Source organism: Phodopus roborovskii, unplaced genomic scaffold (assembly GCF_943737965.1).
Source record: "Phodopus roborovskii unplaced genomic scaffold, PHOROB, whole genome shotgun sequence".
Classification (NCBI taxonomy): domain Eukaryota; kingdom Metazoa; phylum Chordata; class Mammalia; order Rodentia; family Cricetidae; genus Phodopus; species Phodopus roborovskii.
The window spans coordinates 21,425,063-21,440,005 of NW_026126480.1; the positions used below are offsets into that span (position 1 = coordinate 21,425,063).

General features: G+C 49.5%; 1 protein-coding gene across 1 annotated transcript in view; it reads right to left on the reverse strand.

The window, feature by feature from the left end:
* Positions 1 to 314: 314 nt before the first annotated feature.
* Dkk3 (dickkopf WNT signaling pathway inhibitor 3) overlaps positions 315 to 14,943 on the reverse strand; it is a 40,147-nt gene continuing 25,518 nt past the window's right edge. The window contains exons 5-8 of the mRNA XM_051192695.1: positions 5,978 to 6,070; positions 4,557 to 4,701; positions 3,512 to 3,668; positions 315 to 2,682 (exon numbers count right to left, since the gene is read on the reverse strand). Of these exons, the coding sequence (XP_051048652.1) occupies positions 2,472 to 2,682; positions 3,512 to 3,668; positions 4,557 to 4,701; positions 5,978 to 6,070 (606 nt within the window). The 3' untranslated portion in view covers positions 315 to 2,471. The remainder of the gene's footprint in view (positions 2,683 to 3,511; positions 3,669 to 4,556; positions 4,702 to 5,977; positions 6,071 to 14,943) is intronic.

The following is a 14,943-nucleotide window of genomic DNA, read 5'->3' on the forward strand; positions in this document are numbered from 1 at the left end:
GTTGGCCTAAATATACTGTGACCTCATTAATCTAGCCCTTATAAAGCTTAATGTGTCATAACCCTGTTATGGACCAGGTAAAGTATCCCCCTATCCAAAGACCTATTTGTTAAAGGCTTATTCCCCATGGCACTATTGGGAGGCTACAATAATCTGCTTTGTCAACCTAAGTTTTTTAAAACACTATGTTGTTCATTTAATCTGAATCTTAATATTTGTTGGCAAAACCATAAGATTTCAGCATATCAGGTAAAATACAGCAAATCCTAGCCAGCACAGGTTTTAGTGACAAATGGGCCCATACCAGACATAGGTGACTTTATCAAGTACTTACATTTATTGTTTTTCTAAATGTTCACATTTCTTTACTGTGATATCTTCAGATTAGAGAATCAAAGGCTTTAAGTGGTACAAAGTTCTATATGGAAGAGTTATGACATAGATTGCAATTCCATGTCTTGAAACCAAATGGATTTTGAATCATTTAGGAGACACTTCTGCATGTGTCTATGAGGCAAGGAGTTCCCAGAGAGTTACAGCGGAGGAAGAAAAACTTGCCCTTATTGTGGGTGGCACCACCCCGTGGCCTGGGGCCCCAGAATAAATAAAAAGGGGGGAAGGAGAGAGCCAACCCTGGCATTGCCCTTTCTCTGCTTCCTGGCCCCTGTAGGAAGCAGTCCCACTCTCTCCCCTGTGCCTTCCCTGCTGCAAACTGAACCCTCATCCCTCAGGTTGCTTCTCGTCAAACATTTGGTCACAGAACGAAGAAGAGTAACCAAAACCAATGTGACAGAGCCTTCTACCCTTGAGGGGTGGGACCTTGTGAGAAGGCTTCAAGTCCTGGGGGAGGGTTGTACCCTTAACAAGACTGTATGCTCCTCTCTTCCCCTTTCAGCCAGGAAGGGAACAGCTTGACCCTATCACATGCCTCTGCCATGTGCTGCTTCTCCACGGTTTCAAAGCAACAGCATCATGACTGAAACTTGAAATGATGAACCAAAATAAACATTTTTAAATATATAAATTAATCACCTCAGATATTTCATTAGAGTAACAATGCTAACAAAAGCCTGGAACTGTATTTGATTACAGAAAGCCTCCAAGAGAAGACTCGAATATTCCATTTGTTCCTTCAGGAGGCAGGCAAGTATTTTCTCTCTTAAAACTAATTCCCATCCAGACACGGATAAGAGTTCCAACATATTCTAAAAGAGATGAACTCCAGATGCCTGGAAAATCTGCTTCTACGGAAATATTTTTTTTTTTTTTTGTCTCTTTATACTAGATTGTTTATTGTTCTGGATGAAGGGGGGTTATATTTATTGAAAGTCAAAGAAAAAAGATCAAGATTTATTAAAGAGTATCCAAAGTGATTTATGCATGATCTTTAAGTACAACACACGTGTTTATACATAATTTAAAGTCAGAAGAAAGCATGCTTATACAACTGTGTGCAACTTTAAAATTTAATACCTCAAGGTGAACACAGGATGGAAACAGTTCCTGGCACCTGAGGCCTTATGCCCAGCCCAGCCTTCTGTCTGGATATCACAGCCATACTTCACACAGCCTGTGTGCTATTGAGAAAGGCCTTCTGTTGCTGTTAAGTGACTTTGCAAACTTCATTTTAACCCTGGCCCTACAATTACCCAAGTATCCTTCCTCTGAGTTAATTTGCACAAATGGCCCTCCACTTTCTGACTTTCAGTTATTGAAGCAAACGGCAGAGACAATGTCCACACCACTGGCCTCCACCCTGCTATTTCTAACCTTAGAGGGACATGCTGACTGGCATGCCTCAAATCTGTAAAAAAAAAAAAGGATTTCACTCCCCTCCTTTTGGAAGAACTGTGGGTGGTGCTGAGGCCAGTGATGGGGTGAGTGACGGAGCACTGGGCTTAGAGAGAAACCCCCTCTTCTGCTCCCAGGCTGTGGCGAGTGCAGTGTGGGTGTGAAGGCCTATACTGACATTGAGGTAGGAGGAGCTGAAAGGATGTAAGGATGAATGTGTGGGAGGCCACAAGAGCAGCATAGCTCCTGTGCAGCCTCCGGCCTCGGTCCATGAAAGGGCCATGGGACAAAGGCAGTGGCTGCATTTTGCCAGGTCCATGTTTGCAAGGTAGGCACCCTCCTCCGTGTGTCCCCCAAACCCATCATAGACAAACCACCTCTTTCCATCTTCTCCCTTCAAACAAATCTCCATTCCATGAACAAAACAGAATGTCTGGCAATGGTGTGGGGTGGCTCATGGCTGCCCTCATCCACCATGTCTGTCTTTCCCAGCACCAGAGCATCAGGACAGCTGAAACAAATGTACTGTACTGAACCTTGTCAAGCCAGAGGAAAAGCTACTGGGAAGGAGCTGTGGAGAATGCCTGGTCAGCCCCACACCTACAGGACACTCCTGGGGAAATAAATTAGCCATTTCTATTGCACATCTAACAGCAGCTCAGCTGGGCCTGGGTGTAAATCTACTCCCTACCCAATGACTCCTCAGGGATGGACTCCCCAAATGCCATCTCCTGGGCCAGGCTCCGTTCCAGGTCCTCCAGCTCATGGCGCACCTCCCCTATGAAGCCACCATCTTCATACTCATCAGGGGCCTCCCTGGGCAGCAGACTCTCCTCATTTTGGTCTTGGCTACTGACGAAGGCTTGTTTGCACACGTACACCAGGTTGTGGCTGGAGAAGAGGGTTGAAGTTTGGTCAAGGTTTGGTCAAGTTTCTCTCTATTACCTGCAGGCTTAGAGCATGTCAGCTGCCAGTGAAGCTGTGGGCTGTACTCTCTGTGGGCCTTCAGGACTCCTAATTCACTACTTCCTGTCAGGGTGCTTCCTGTTAACATCTTACTAGGAGCCAGCTGGGACAATGTCCTCAAGGGACAGTCATAGGCCTGCTCTTCTGTGACTAACTATTGGCTTATCTGCCTAGGAGCAGGCCCTGATGGTGAGGACTTGGAAATTCACTGCCACACAGAGTCCCCTCAGCTCTCTGCCCATTTGGGTTCCAAACAAAGGCACAATGTAACTCCATATCCGCTGTATACATGGTAACCCTGGGCCTCTGTGGGAGAGGGGAGGGGAATTCTGCCTGCCTCCCTCATGTCCCCTGGTTCTGGTAGAAAAGAAGGTGTGGGCAGGGCAGAAAGATGTAGAAAGAGCCCTGTCAGCCCTGAGGCTTCAGTTTCATGAGCCTGTAACACTACAGTTGCCTTCCATACTGGTGGTCCACCCGTCTTGGCTATCAGCATCCTCTCCCACTACGATGGTGTGGTCTGGGCTCATTCCCTCCACTCCTAGGGCACCTACTTGGGAAACTTCAATCACTATCTAACAGAGACCCAGTCTAAGAATCTGATGCTGACTGGACCCCTCCATCCTAGTGACCAAGGAGACACCTCAGTCACACCTGCCCTACACTGAATCAACATCTCCTTCCCAAACCTGCTTCTGAATCCCCCTGGATGACATTTTGCCTGCTTTCGGCCCCCCAGTCACAGAAGGGACCTCACCTGTGAGGCTGGCAGAGGAGTCCACTGGCACAGGGACATCGGTCCAAAGCACCTTCAGGCTCCAGTTCCCAGGTGATGAGGTCCAGCAGCTGGCTGGTGGGGTCATGACAGAACTCCCCCTCCACGGGCAGGAATGTGCACACAGGAAACAGCAGGCCTGGGGCCAGCCAAGAGTCACCATGAGGACAAGCATGGAAGCAGACGCAGGCTTGCTCTCCTCCCTCAAGCCCAGGTGAGGTTAGAATTGAAGATGTGGAAAGAATGAGATTGGCAGTGTACATTTGGGATGAACCAACCACTGAGGGATCTGCCTGAAGAGAGCGGCTGGGTTTTGGAGGTCACAGCACTAGGGAAATGAAGGTGAAACCAAGGCCCTCAAGTAGGAGCAGAGTGCCAGTAGGGACCTGGATCAGCATAGTGGGAAGAGCTGGGCTGACGAGTAGCAATAAGGAGAACAGAGGATTTGGGTGGACAAGGCCTTGAAGGTGGGAGGTAACAGAACCTGGGGGGGGGGGTCCTACAAGAGCAACCTCTAGAATGTTGTCCTCCAAAAATCATTAAAGTGGCAGGTACAGGAAGGAACCGTGAGGGGTTGGGAAAGAGGAGCTGGGGGCGCAGCTGAGAGCTTTCAGACACAGTCCTGGCAAAGGAGAAGGCCTGCACCAGTCCACGGGAGAGGTGCTGGGAACTGAAAAGGGAATCCACACAAAGAACCCAGGCCAATGGTGCCTTCGTGGGATGGGGTAGGTGCTTCTGGAATCACACCCATCTAGGGAAGCTCTTCCAGTCCTAGACTCATGCATCCTAAAAGAACTTAACTTGTATAGTCAACAACTGAAAAAAAAAAAAAAAAAAAAAAAACACAAAACAGGCACTAAACTCCCTACTCTAGGGGAAGGCTGTGGACTGAACACACAGTGAAAACATTGAAGAAGCTGCAGGGAGGCAGAACCCTGGAAAGGTGTGGGTAGCATTCTAGGGTCCCGCAGACCCTCCTGAGAGATTGGGACATATCTCCCCAGCAGCCACCAGGGAATCCACACACCTTTTTGGAAGGCACAGCATAAGCCAGGCTGGCAATCCCTCTGGTTGTCACAGATGGTCCCGTTGCTACCTTTGGTGGCCTTTTTGGTGCAGTAACCCCAGACACACAGCTGGTCTCCACAGCACTCACTGTCTCGAGTGCATAGCTATAGGAAAGAGAAAAATACAAGGCCCAGGGGCTACTAGCCCAGAAGCCTGGGCAGCATGGCATGGTGCTCCAGCCTGTTTGGCCCAATCAAAGATGGCTCTCATTAATGGAAATTGAAGTAGGAAGTTTTGGAAGTATGGCTATGGCACAAGAAGGGTCAAAACACAGGGAAAATGCACTGAACAAAGTGGATGTCTGTTTTCTACCCAGGTCAAAGACTTTACTAAGACAGCCTGTGTATCTTTGGTGCCTCTATCCTATGGCTCTATCTTTCACCCCTTTGTTGGTCTGTTTGCTGTTTTGTTGTTGTTGTTGTTTGAAAGAGGATTTCCTTGTGTAGCCTTGGTTGTCCTGGAACTAGCTCTGAAGACCAGGCTGGCCTTGAACTCACAGAGATCCACCTGCCTCTGCCTCCCTAGTGCTGGGATTAAAGGTGTGTGCCACCACTGCGCAGTTTATCTTGTACCTTTTTCACCAGACCCAGTAGAAAGGAAGGCAGCTCAGGCCACAGGTGGGGGTGACAGCATTCTAATAAACGGCTAAGTCAAGTCAGAGCCAGGAAGACGCAGCCTGGGGGCAGCATGCTGGGAGTGGGGACTCAGAGACCCACAGGGAATGACAAAGAGCAACAAGGGGGCCCTAGGACTGTGCCCTATGATGTGGGGTGGCCTGGAAGGCTGCCTGGCCATGATGGAGCTGAGCAAGGTTCAGGAACCCTTTATTTTCCAAACTTGTTGTGTTTTTGTTTTTTACTGTCAAAATAAAGCAAATGGCAAGAGTTCATGAGCCTGTGGCATTGTCCAAAAGACCTTATGGGTGAAGCAGAAAGTTTCCTTTGTTTGGGCTCATGTTTCTCGCACAACCCGCATTGAGGGAGAGTCCTCCAGCCTCCCCCCCTGGCTTCTTTCTCTCTCTGCACATGTATTAAGCGGACTGGAAGCTCAGGGACCTGGGGAGCAGCCCAGAAGGAAAGAGGTGGCCTTTTCCTTGTCTCAGAATGGCATGTGTGCACTACTGTGTCTGCTGCTGTTCATTGTCCCAGAAGAAGGGACCAATACAGAGCCTCCCATTCTCTCCTCCCTCCCCCTCTTTGCTAGCCATGGGGTGGAGTGGCTGCAGGTCTGCTGGAATGACATCCTGGTTACTCCAGGAATCAGCCCCTCTGGGATCCCTTCCCATCACTGAAAGGCTCTTGTAAGCAGTCGAGCTGAGAACCCCTGGGGCTTCTAATCTTCTCCCCATGGCACAACAACAAAGACTACTGGTATCTTTACCATCTGCTGGTCCCGGCAAGGCTGGCAGGTGTACTTGAAGCTGGAGAACTGGCAGTACCTGGTAGGCCCACAGTCCTCATCAATGATACATTCCTGGGAGGGTGAGAAGAACAATTTTGTCAGCAAAATGTAGAGGTGTAGGTCTGCAGTGCCCTGCAAGGGTAGAATCCAGGTTCATCCCTGTTTTGGATGAACCACTGACCCAGAAGTGTCTGCTGGCTCCAGGCACACCAAACCTGGCTGGGCTGGTGTTTGTCACCTACCTCTCACCTGCAGTTCACGTGGGGCCTATCTTCTCAAGACCCCGGGAGCCTTGAGCCGCCCACGTCTATCACACAATCACCATCTGTGTTCAGCATCCCCCACACCCGGGGCAGGGAGCATGGGGACTCAAAGTTGCTCATACCTAGAGCATATGGTTTTAATAAAAGGTGCTAATGAGTTCCAGGCCCCATGTGACTGCTCAAGAAGGGCTGGAGGCCAGGCCCAACACAGCCCCTGATGCCTAGGAATATATCAGAGACCACCTCCCTTGGTACTGGCCCTGGAGGCCACAGACCCACCCACAGAGGGCCCTCCACAGGCTCCTGGCTTCTAAGGAGCAGTCAAGAGGCAAGGCTTCAAAGAGGCTTTAAAGTAGAAGTTGGATGGCTGGAACCCCACCCTCCCAGCCCAGAGCCTTCTTATGTCTGCCAGCTCTGCTTAGCTAAGAACATCTGTCTATCTGAGAGTCAGACCCACGGTCAATCTCAGCCATAGGAATGGGGCAGGAGAGAAAGAAAAATAGGCAAGGATATCATTCATCAACCCCCTCCCTAGGACAGAACCTTCCTAACAAGTGGCAGCTGGAGGTTACTACTTCTATGTTGGGAAATGGTGGTACAGAAAAAACATAGCATCCTGCAAAAAATATGGCTAAAGCAGGGTAGATGGATTATTTTCCACCACAGCCCTTAAGCGGAGGGCTCAGGGCTCCAAATACAGTTATCAGAGATGAGGAGGGCTCTTGGAGGCCTGGTGTCCTAGAGCCCTGGCAAACGTTCTAGAAATATCTCTGTGAAGAGTGGGGCCTACCTCATCCCCATCTCAGGGCATCCTCCATCCTGAAGCCCAGTATGGAGCCCTACATGTCAAAGCACAGTGGATCAGGCGTGGACCTCAGTGCCTGAGATAGTCCCAGCTCCACTCTGTGAGTTGAGGCAACTGTACCAGTGGGTACCTAGGGTATCTGGGGACCTGTGACCCTGAACATGTGCAAGCTGTGTCTCAGCAGACAGTCCATGGCTCTTACTGTTATCGAGTGCTATTACTGAGAAATAGCTGGTGTCCTCCACCCAGGTCTGAATGTTTCCTGGCCAATCATCAAGTCTGAAGAGATGGGCGTCTTGGGTTTGGGGCAGCAGCAGGCCCAGCACTAAGCTAAGGCCCCACCAGGGGGAGCTGAAACTGTGTTCTGCTCATCAAGCAAAGTTCCCAAGCCATGAAGACAGAGTCACCTATGACCCTTTCTGAAGGTGTCACTCTCACACACCAAGCAAGCTATGGGCTCACCAGCCAGAAAATTGTCTATTTCGATTTCTCAACAAAACGCCAAAGGAGATCCCACCATCTGACACCCTAAAAACGACCTAATGTTACTCTCCTGCATCTGACACCCTAAAAACGACCTAATGTTACTCTCCTGCACATGGCCCAGGAGTCCTGCCCATCTAGCTCAGAAGCTGCAAGTCCCTTCCCCTCACCTGCCAGTGTGCTCGCTCAGTAGGGAGCTGACAGCACAGCCCAGGTCTTACCCAGCTCAGCAGATGAGCACCTTTGTTCCCCTGACTTGCTCAGCTCAGCAGGCTAGAAATGTCAGGAAGGCTACCACTCTGGCTTATATACCAGGAAGAAAACAGACTTTCTCAAGTCAAGGGGCTGAGCCTGTGTCTGCTGTAAAGACAATTGCCCTTTCTGATACCCCACCATATCCTCCCATACACAGGTTGCAGGATGCTGCTGCTATTTCTTCCGAAACCTAACAGCAATAGAACAGAGTGGGAGGGGTAACATTTGGGAAGGAAGAAGTATCAGCAGCCACGGGGGAGGTCTCTGCCTTTAATAAATTCATAATTCAACCATGGGACGGAACAAAGGAAAAGAAGAAAGGCCAACCCAGAGGTTCCCTCAGCAGCAAGAGACCAGGTCCTCTAACCTGAGTTAGAGGCTGACATGGCTGAGAAATAGAGCTTCCTATTACAGCCATGGACTCTTGGTACAGGGCGTTGGTTTCTGAGGGCTGTGGACTCACTGGCTTATCTCAGACTCTAGACCTGAAGGCAGATTGCCACTCAAAGCAGAGGCTGAAGGCCAAGGTCAGAGTGAGGAGCCCCAGGAGCCTGAGGAGCCCTGGGCCTTGGCATGATGCCCAGCAGGAGGCGTGAGATGATAAGCTGAGTGCCTACGCTGCAGGGGGTCTCCAGAGGCAGCCACCTCAACAGTACACAGCGCTCTGCAGAGCAAGGCCTTGAGTCCTCACCACAGCACCCGCTCCCTCTCATACCCTGAACATGCTTAAGATTCCTGTGAGCTACAGTTCTCAGAATAGAGAGAGAGAAAAAAAAAGTCACACCGGTGATGAAGGCTCCACGGGGTAGATAGCTTCCCTGACCAGACCTTAAGTGATAGTGGGGAGTCAGAATGTTATAGGTTAGGCAAATCTTTTTGTACTAACTGACTCTTAGCCTCTCTTAACCCACAGGCTAAGACTGTCATCAGATAATAACCAAGGCCTACAGTAGGTATTCCCCCAATTTGCAGGAACCTACTGATCTGTTGTACCTTTCAACATATTTTAAAGTACCTTGATTTATGACTGTTTTTCTTTCTGCTACTAGAAAAAAAAATAACTTTCATGAAATTATTACCGCTTTAGAAACACAGAATGTATGTTCCTGGCCATGGCCATGTCACTCATATTTGGCTCCCAAATAAACTTTTACTCCCTTTTAGGTGGTAGCTGTTTTGTTGTGGTTGTTTGTTTGCTTTCCTTTTTTGGTATCAACATTCCCATCTCAGTTTTAAGGCCTTGAAGGATCTGCCCAGCTTGCCACAAGTGTCTCATCTCTGTGTTCATCTCAGCATGGCCTCCTTTCAGTACCAGCCCATTTCCTCTACCTGATCCCTCAGCCCCGCAACACCTGCCCGCACCAGTGCTGAGCCAGGAAACCAACACCAGAGGCCCTGGGTGCCTGGAATGACAGGGGCAGCACACGGTTCCAGCTTCTGTACAGCTATAGCCAAGCCCTGTCTGTCTGTCCTGCTCCTCCCTCAGCCTGACAGACATCCCAGAAGCTGGTCTTGGGCTGCAGCCATTCCAAGGAGGCCTTCTTTGTTGTGGAGAGCTATATTTAGGAAACCAGGCAGAATGCCTGAAAGCAGTGGTCTGAGCCAGGACTGCCTGGAAACTGCCCCAGTGCCTTAATGAGACCCTGAGACTGGAAAATGACATAGGACTCACTTGGCATCTCTATTAAGCTCACAGTTTATCAGCGAAGAGGTCCTAGAAAACAAAGGTCAAAAGCCCAGGGTAGGTCATTTGGAGCCAGTGGCACACTCTCACTGTTTGGGCTTCATTTTTCAGAGAGGAAAATAAGCCTCAGAGCCCCCAGGTCATAGTGGGAGGCAAAAATTTAAACACAAATCCCTCGGATTCTCAAGAGATCACTCTGTTATTGCGGTAAATAAGGATCAGGATAAACAAATAGGCCGAATAGATGTTTATTCAGGGAGAAATAACTTACAACCTAGACAGATGAACACCAGGAAATTCAACCCGATCCTCTCCTGTCCGAGTCACACCAGAAAGAGACAGCCTTTCCTGGCCCCCTCCGACCTCCTTCCACAGGTCACTTCCGCCCATGGCTCCACCCCCCAATGGGCGTGGTCAGTGCCACAGAAGGAGACAAAGTGAATATCCCACTACACTCTGTCTGTTGCTCTTTATGGTTTCAAAATACCCCATTTGGGGTCGGCAAAATAGTTCAGCTCATAAAAGTGCCCACACACAAGGCTGATGGTCTAAATTTCTATCCTCAGGGTCTGTGTAAAGGAGGAAGGCGAGAACAGTTGTCCTCTGACCTCCACACGGATACCATGAACACCCACACTCTGTACCCACAATAATTACCAACAAATAAAATGTTAGTGCCTCATCTTGGATTTGCTTCCCCAGCCCCAAATATCTATGTTGACGCCCTCCCACTGGATACTTCAGAACATGTTCTAGAGATAAGGTCCTTGTAGCTCAACTAATTCAAATGAGACTGTGAACTGGACTCCCGAGGAAAATCCTCGACTGGGTTACAGACACTATAAAGTTGACTAATTAGAACTTCCAGGTGTGAGTATTGGAATACTGCATACCTAAAGCTAAGGTATCTCTGACTGTCCACCTCTGTGTCTAAGCTAACAACACCCTGTGATTGTCATCGTATACTAACAGACCATGGCCTCTCACCTCTGCCCCTATCTCCAGAGCCCATGAGGGCAGGAGCACCACTCAAGTGTCACGAGGACTCCTCACTTGGGGCTGGCAGACCTCAGTCTAGTAAATGAGTACTTCTTCTATTGAATGACTAGCAATGTGGGGCTGCCACCAGGGCTCTGTCTGTCACCACAACTCATCTCTGGTTTCATCCCAGAGGTCTCTGTTAGCAGACAAGGACACCAAAGAAGATGACAAGGACACAGAAATGCAGAAAGGACCCGAGACTGGTCAGCTGACCAAAGATGACAAGCAGGCAACAGAGGGTAAGAAACTCTGTGCCCACCGTCACCTCTCACCCACCAGCCTCACACCAGCTGTTGGTCACCTCGTACCCATCACCCTTACTACTTTCTCTCCCACGTGGAGCAGAGAAGCTCTACTTTACATACAAGGAAACTGAGGCAGTAAAATTGGCAGCCTCTTGTCAAGGTCACAGGTAAGCGGCAGGGCTGTACTAGGGCTTTGGAGACTAGGGCAGACACAGGGGCCAAAGGCAGGTAAGGGGCAGGAGGTGACAATGTGAGCCAATGAGTTTTCCAGAGCTCTCCAGGAGTTGGTGTCTTCTCTACTGGATGCAAGAGGGCAGGCTCTTCTAGACTGGCCTTGGTTTGAGGTGCCCAGGAGAATGGTGGTGGCCTCCAGTTGATTTCTACATTAGCAAATTCTAGGGTGTGTGTGTGTGTGTGTGTGTGTGTGTGTGTGTGTGTGTGTGTGTGTGTGGTGTGAACATCTGTGTGGACTGGGTGGGTATGCAGAGGCCTCCAGGTCAGTCTTCCCCCACTGCTAAGAGTCCTTTTTTGGCCTCAGAATGAAGCCAGATGTAGAAAGAAGCCTGTAACAAAAACCTGCACATCTGTCTCCAACACAGTGGAGTGCCTTCAGTCTTTCCCAGAGGTGGGGCTGCAAGCTGTCTACCAACTCACAGTTTTGAGGCAACCTCACCCAGGACTCTGGCCTGGTCCCTACTATAAAGACAGCCCTGTGGAAAAGTCTGGGCAGGAGTTTGGGGCCCATGCCAGTTATTATTGAACTGCTAGCATCTGCAAAAGTCTGGGTGGGTGGCCTGCCAATTCTCCCTCCCCCACATTTTCCAACCGGAGGAAGAGGAGGGTGACAATCAATCCCCACCCCAGTGAGAGTCACTTACCATCCTGGACTTGGCTCCACACCCTGAGGTAAGGAGTATACCCTGTCCCAATGATCAGCCTACACCTGGACTCCCCTCACAGCCTCCTTCCATCAGCCACAGATCCCGAGGTGGGAAGGGCATGTACTACAGAACAGCTAGCAACCCACATCAGAACCTGGTCCCACTGCCTCGCCAAGAAGTCTTACCCCCCATCCCCATTCCCAACCCCCCCATTCCCCCCATTCCCACCCCACTTCCAGGAATAACATTCTTTAAGTCTGAGTCCTCCTGTTCAGTACTTCCTCTGAAGAACGGGGCCGAGATCTGCTCTAAATGAAGCTTCTTCCTGATCCTCAATCTAGCCCACTGATTGCCAGTCCCTCTCCCTTTCTTCCTCCTTCCTCCCTCCCGCTCCCTCCTCTCCTCCCTTCCTGCTTCCCTCTGGCCATGATGTGAGCAGCCCTGTGCTATCACATATGTGTTCCTTGCCTTGAGTTCTGCTTCACAGTCCCCGGAAACAACTCACCAAAGATGGAAACTATGAGCCAAAACACACTTCTTCCTTTAGAGTTATTTTTTGTTATGATGACGATCAACTGACACCCTGGGACAAAGAGGCAAATGATGCTAAGGAGAAGCCCTCACTGCCCTAGGCTCTCAATGTCTGCACCGCCACCCACAGCAAGCCCCACTCATCCTCCCTTACATCAGTGGAGCAGAGGTGAGCCAGGTCAGGCCTTCTCAGGCTCTCTCATGCTGCTGCATCTGTTCAGGGCCCTCTCTGGGATTCAGTGCTATGAATGATGAATTCCAGCCTGCAAGGCCCAGCACAACTCAGAGTCATATGTGATCAGGTAGGTTCAGAAATGGCAAAGAGCCAAGTTCTTGCTGGGTTCCCAGTAACTAAATCCAGCCCTGGGTCCCTAAAGAAGGTGTTGAGTACCAGAGAGAAACAGGGAAGGACAGGCAATGCTCACCTGACCCTCCCAAAGGGACTCTTTTGGGGCCAGTTCTTTCCAGGGACAAGGTTTGGGGGGAGGGGCTCTGACTGGGGTTCTCAGATTCAGGCATAAAAGGGGGTTTCCACACGTGTAACAGAGAGATTGTTCTGAGGCAGGGCCTCCGGTATCCTAAACTGATCTCAGACTCACTGGTTAGTCAAGAATGACCTTGAACTTCTGGTCCTCCTGCCTCTACCTCCTAAAACAGGCCTCCAGACCTTAGCACACTGACACTATGTTGGAAGTACCAGTCAGGCCTCAGAACCCAATACACAGCAATATCCACCAAAACAAGAACAAAGACCTAATCCATCAAAGTTCACAGTTCAGATTAAGTCCCTAAATGTACTAACCTTGTCTTTTGGCTTCTGTAGTTCTGCTTCTGGCTAACTGTTCTTGCTAACTGAGGAATGTCAATCCAGGGTGTGTGTCTGTGTGTGTGTGTGTGTGTTCTTAAAAGCTCACCCTGAGAAACTCATAAGACTGAGACCCGCTCTGGAACACTCAGTATTGCCACCAGACAGCTGACCACCCAGTGTAGTAGCCAGCCAGCCAGCTGGTAAAGACTTTTTACTGCCTTGAACCTGTGTCCGAGTAGTCTGGTGGATAACTCACAATGTCACTGGGCCTAGTTTATATGGCTCTGGGGATGGAAGACTACCAACTCTACAGTTTCAGCTCAGCAGTAAGGGTTACCATTCTCAGAGAGGGCCCTCACTCTCCTCAGGTCAAGTAAACCAGCAAAAAGATGTTGACCTCCATCCACTGGCCACCCCTTTACCCACAACCCCCTCCTGCAGCACCAGTCAGCCTCTAAAAACACAAGCCTAATTATGCATGTCCCTGAACATAATTGTTCTGAAAGTCGAGGGCTGATGACCCTAGAGAAGGCTTAGCATTGGGCTAATTCAATCAGCACATAATTGGAGGAGACAGCCGCCTTCCCAGCCTCAATAACAGCCTACATCTGCAATGCTGTGTAAGAAATTGATGTGACAAGGAGGACTCGAGTGGAAAAAAACAGCACTTCCCCCCCAGTGTCCAGGAAGTATGTGTGTGGGGTGGGGGAAGGCTGTGGTTCTAGAGCTGAGGAGCTGTCTACCCTAAGTATTCCAAGTCCTAAACCCCATAAAGTGTGGGTCAACCATTTGACCTCCTGTGGCTTTAATCCTCACTCATCCAGCAGAGGGACAGCCTTGCATCCTTATGACTAATACCAGACCGGAGCAACAGAGATGGAACCCTCACATTCCTGCTTCTGCAAATTAAGGTCCTGGCTTTCTGGCTGCACATAAGGTCTGAGTTTACTTCACAAAAGGCCCAGGGATGTCCAGGCTATGGGTCCACCCAGTTCAAGGGACTTGGCCTGCAACAAAGTTCATCAAAGCAGAGTCTCTTCAGACCTCCATTCTGAGGACACCACCTGCCTCCACAACCAGCCATGGCCTGGAATCCAAACTCAGCTCTTGACATAGGTCACAGGGTCAGTTCCCAACCTGCTGCCCTTCCTGATTCTCTGACCTCCCCAGGATCTAGATTTCAGCTCATGCATCTAGTATTCTTCACTTACCTGGTCTGCAGTTACCCTCAAAGACTGGCACAAAGAACCAGGTGTGGTGATACTTGTCTATAATCCCAGTAGTTGGGGAGCTGATCACTGAGGCAGGAGGATCGCTGAGAGTTCCATGCCAAATGAGGCAGAGTGAAACTCAAACAATGCAATACAATAGAAGTCTCTATCCAGTATAGCTCCTAATACATGTGATATCAGCTCTTTGGAGGCCAAGACAGGAGAATGCCACAATTTTGAGGCTATCCTGGGCTATATAGCAAAACCCTATCTCAAAAAAACCCCAAACATAAAAACAGAAGTCTTGCTTGACGTTTTTGTGGTATGGGCTTTTTGGCAGTTGGCTGGAGCCTGGGGACCCTTCTCAGAACACTGCATGTAGGTCAATAAGGGCCAATGAGATTACAAGCAAGGATGACCCCACCTAACTAGGGTTAACAGGGTTGCAGTGTTTTTGGCTTACATGTATACTGGATAGTAAAGTCCAGTGACAGTTCTTCCTTCTGAAGTAGGGTTGAGCTCAAGTGCTGTTTGAAAGTGGCAACAAGCCCTGAAGAGGGGGCAGTCAGAGGGTTGGGAGTTTAAAGGATTATCCTTGGATTCATAACTAGTTCAAGGCCAGCCTATGAAAAGGGAGATTCCTGTAACAGCACTAAGAAAGCACAAAATATGTGTGATGGCATTGGTACCCGGTTATATGTGACTGGTGGTCTCCACTCAAGTGAGTCAGGATTGGAG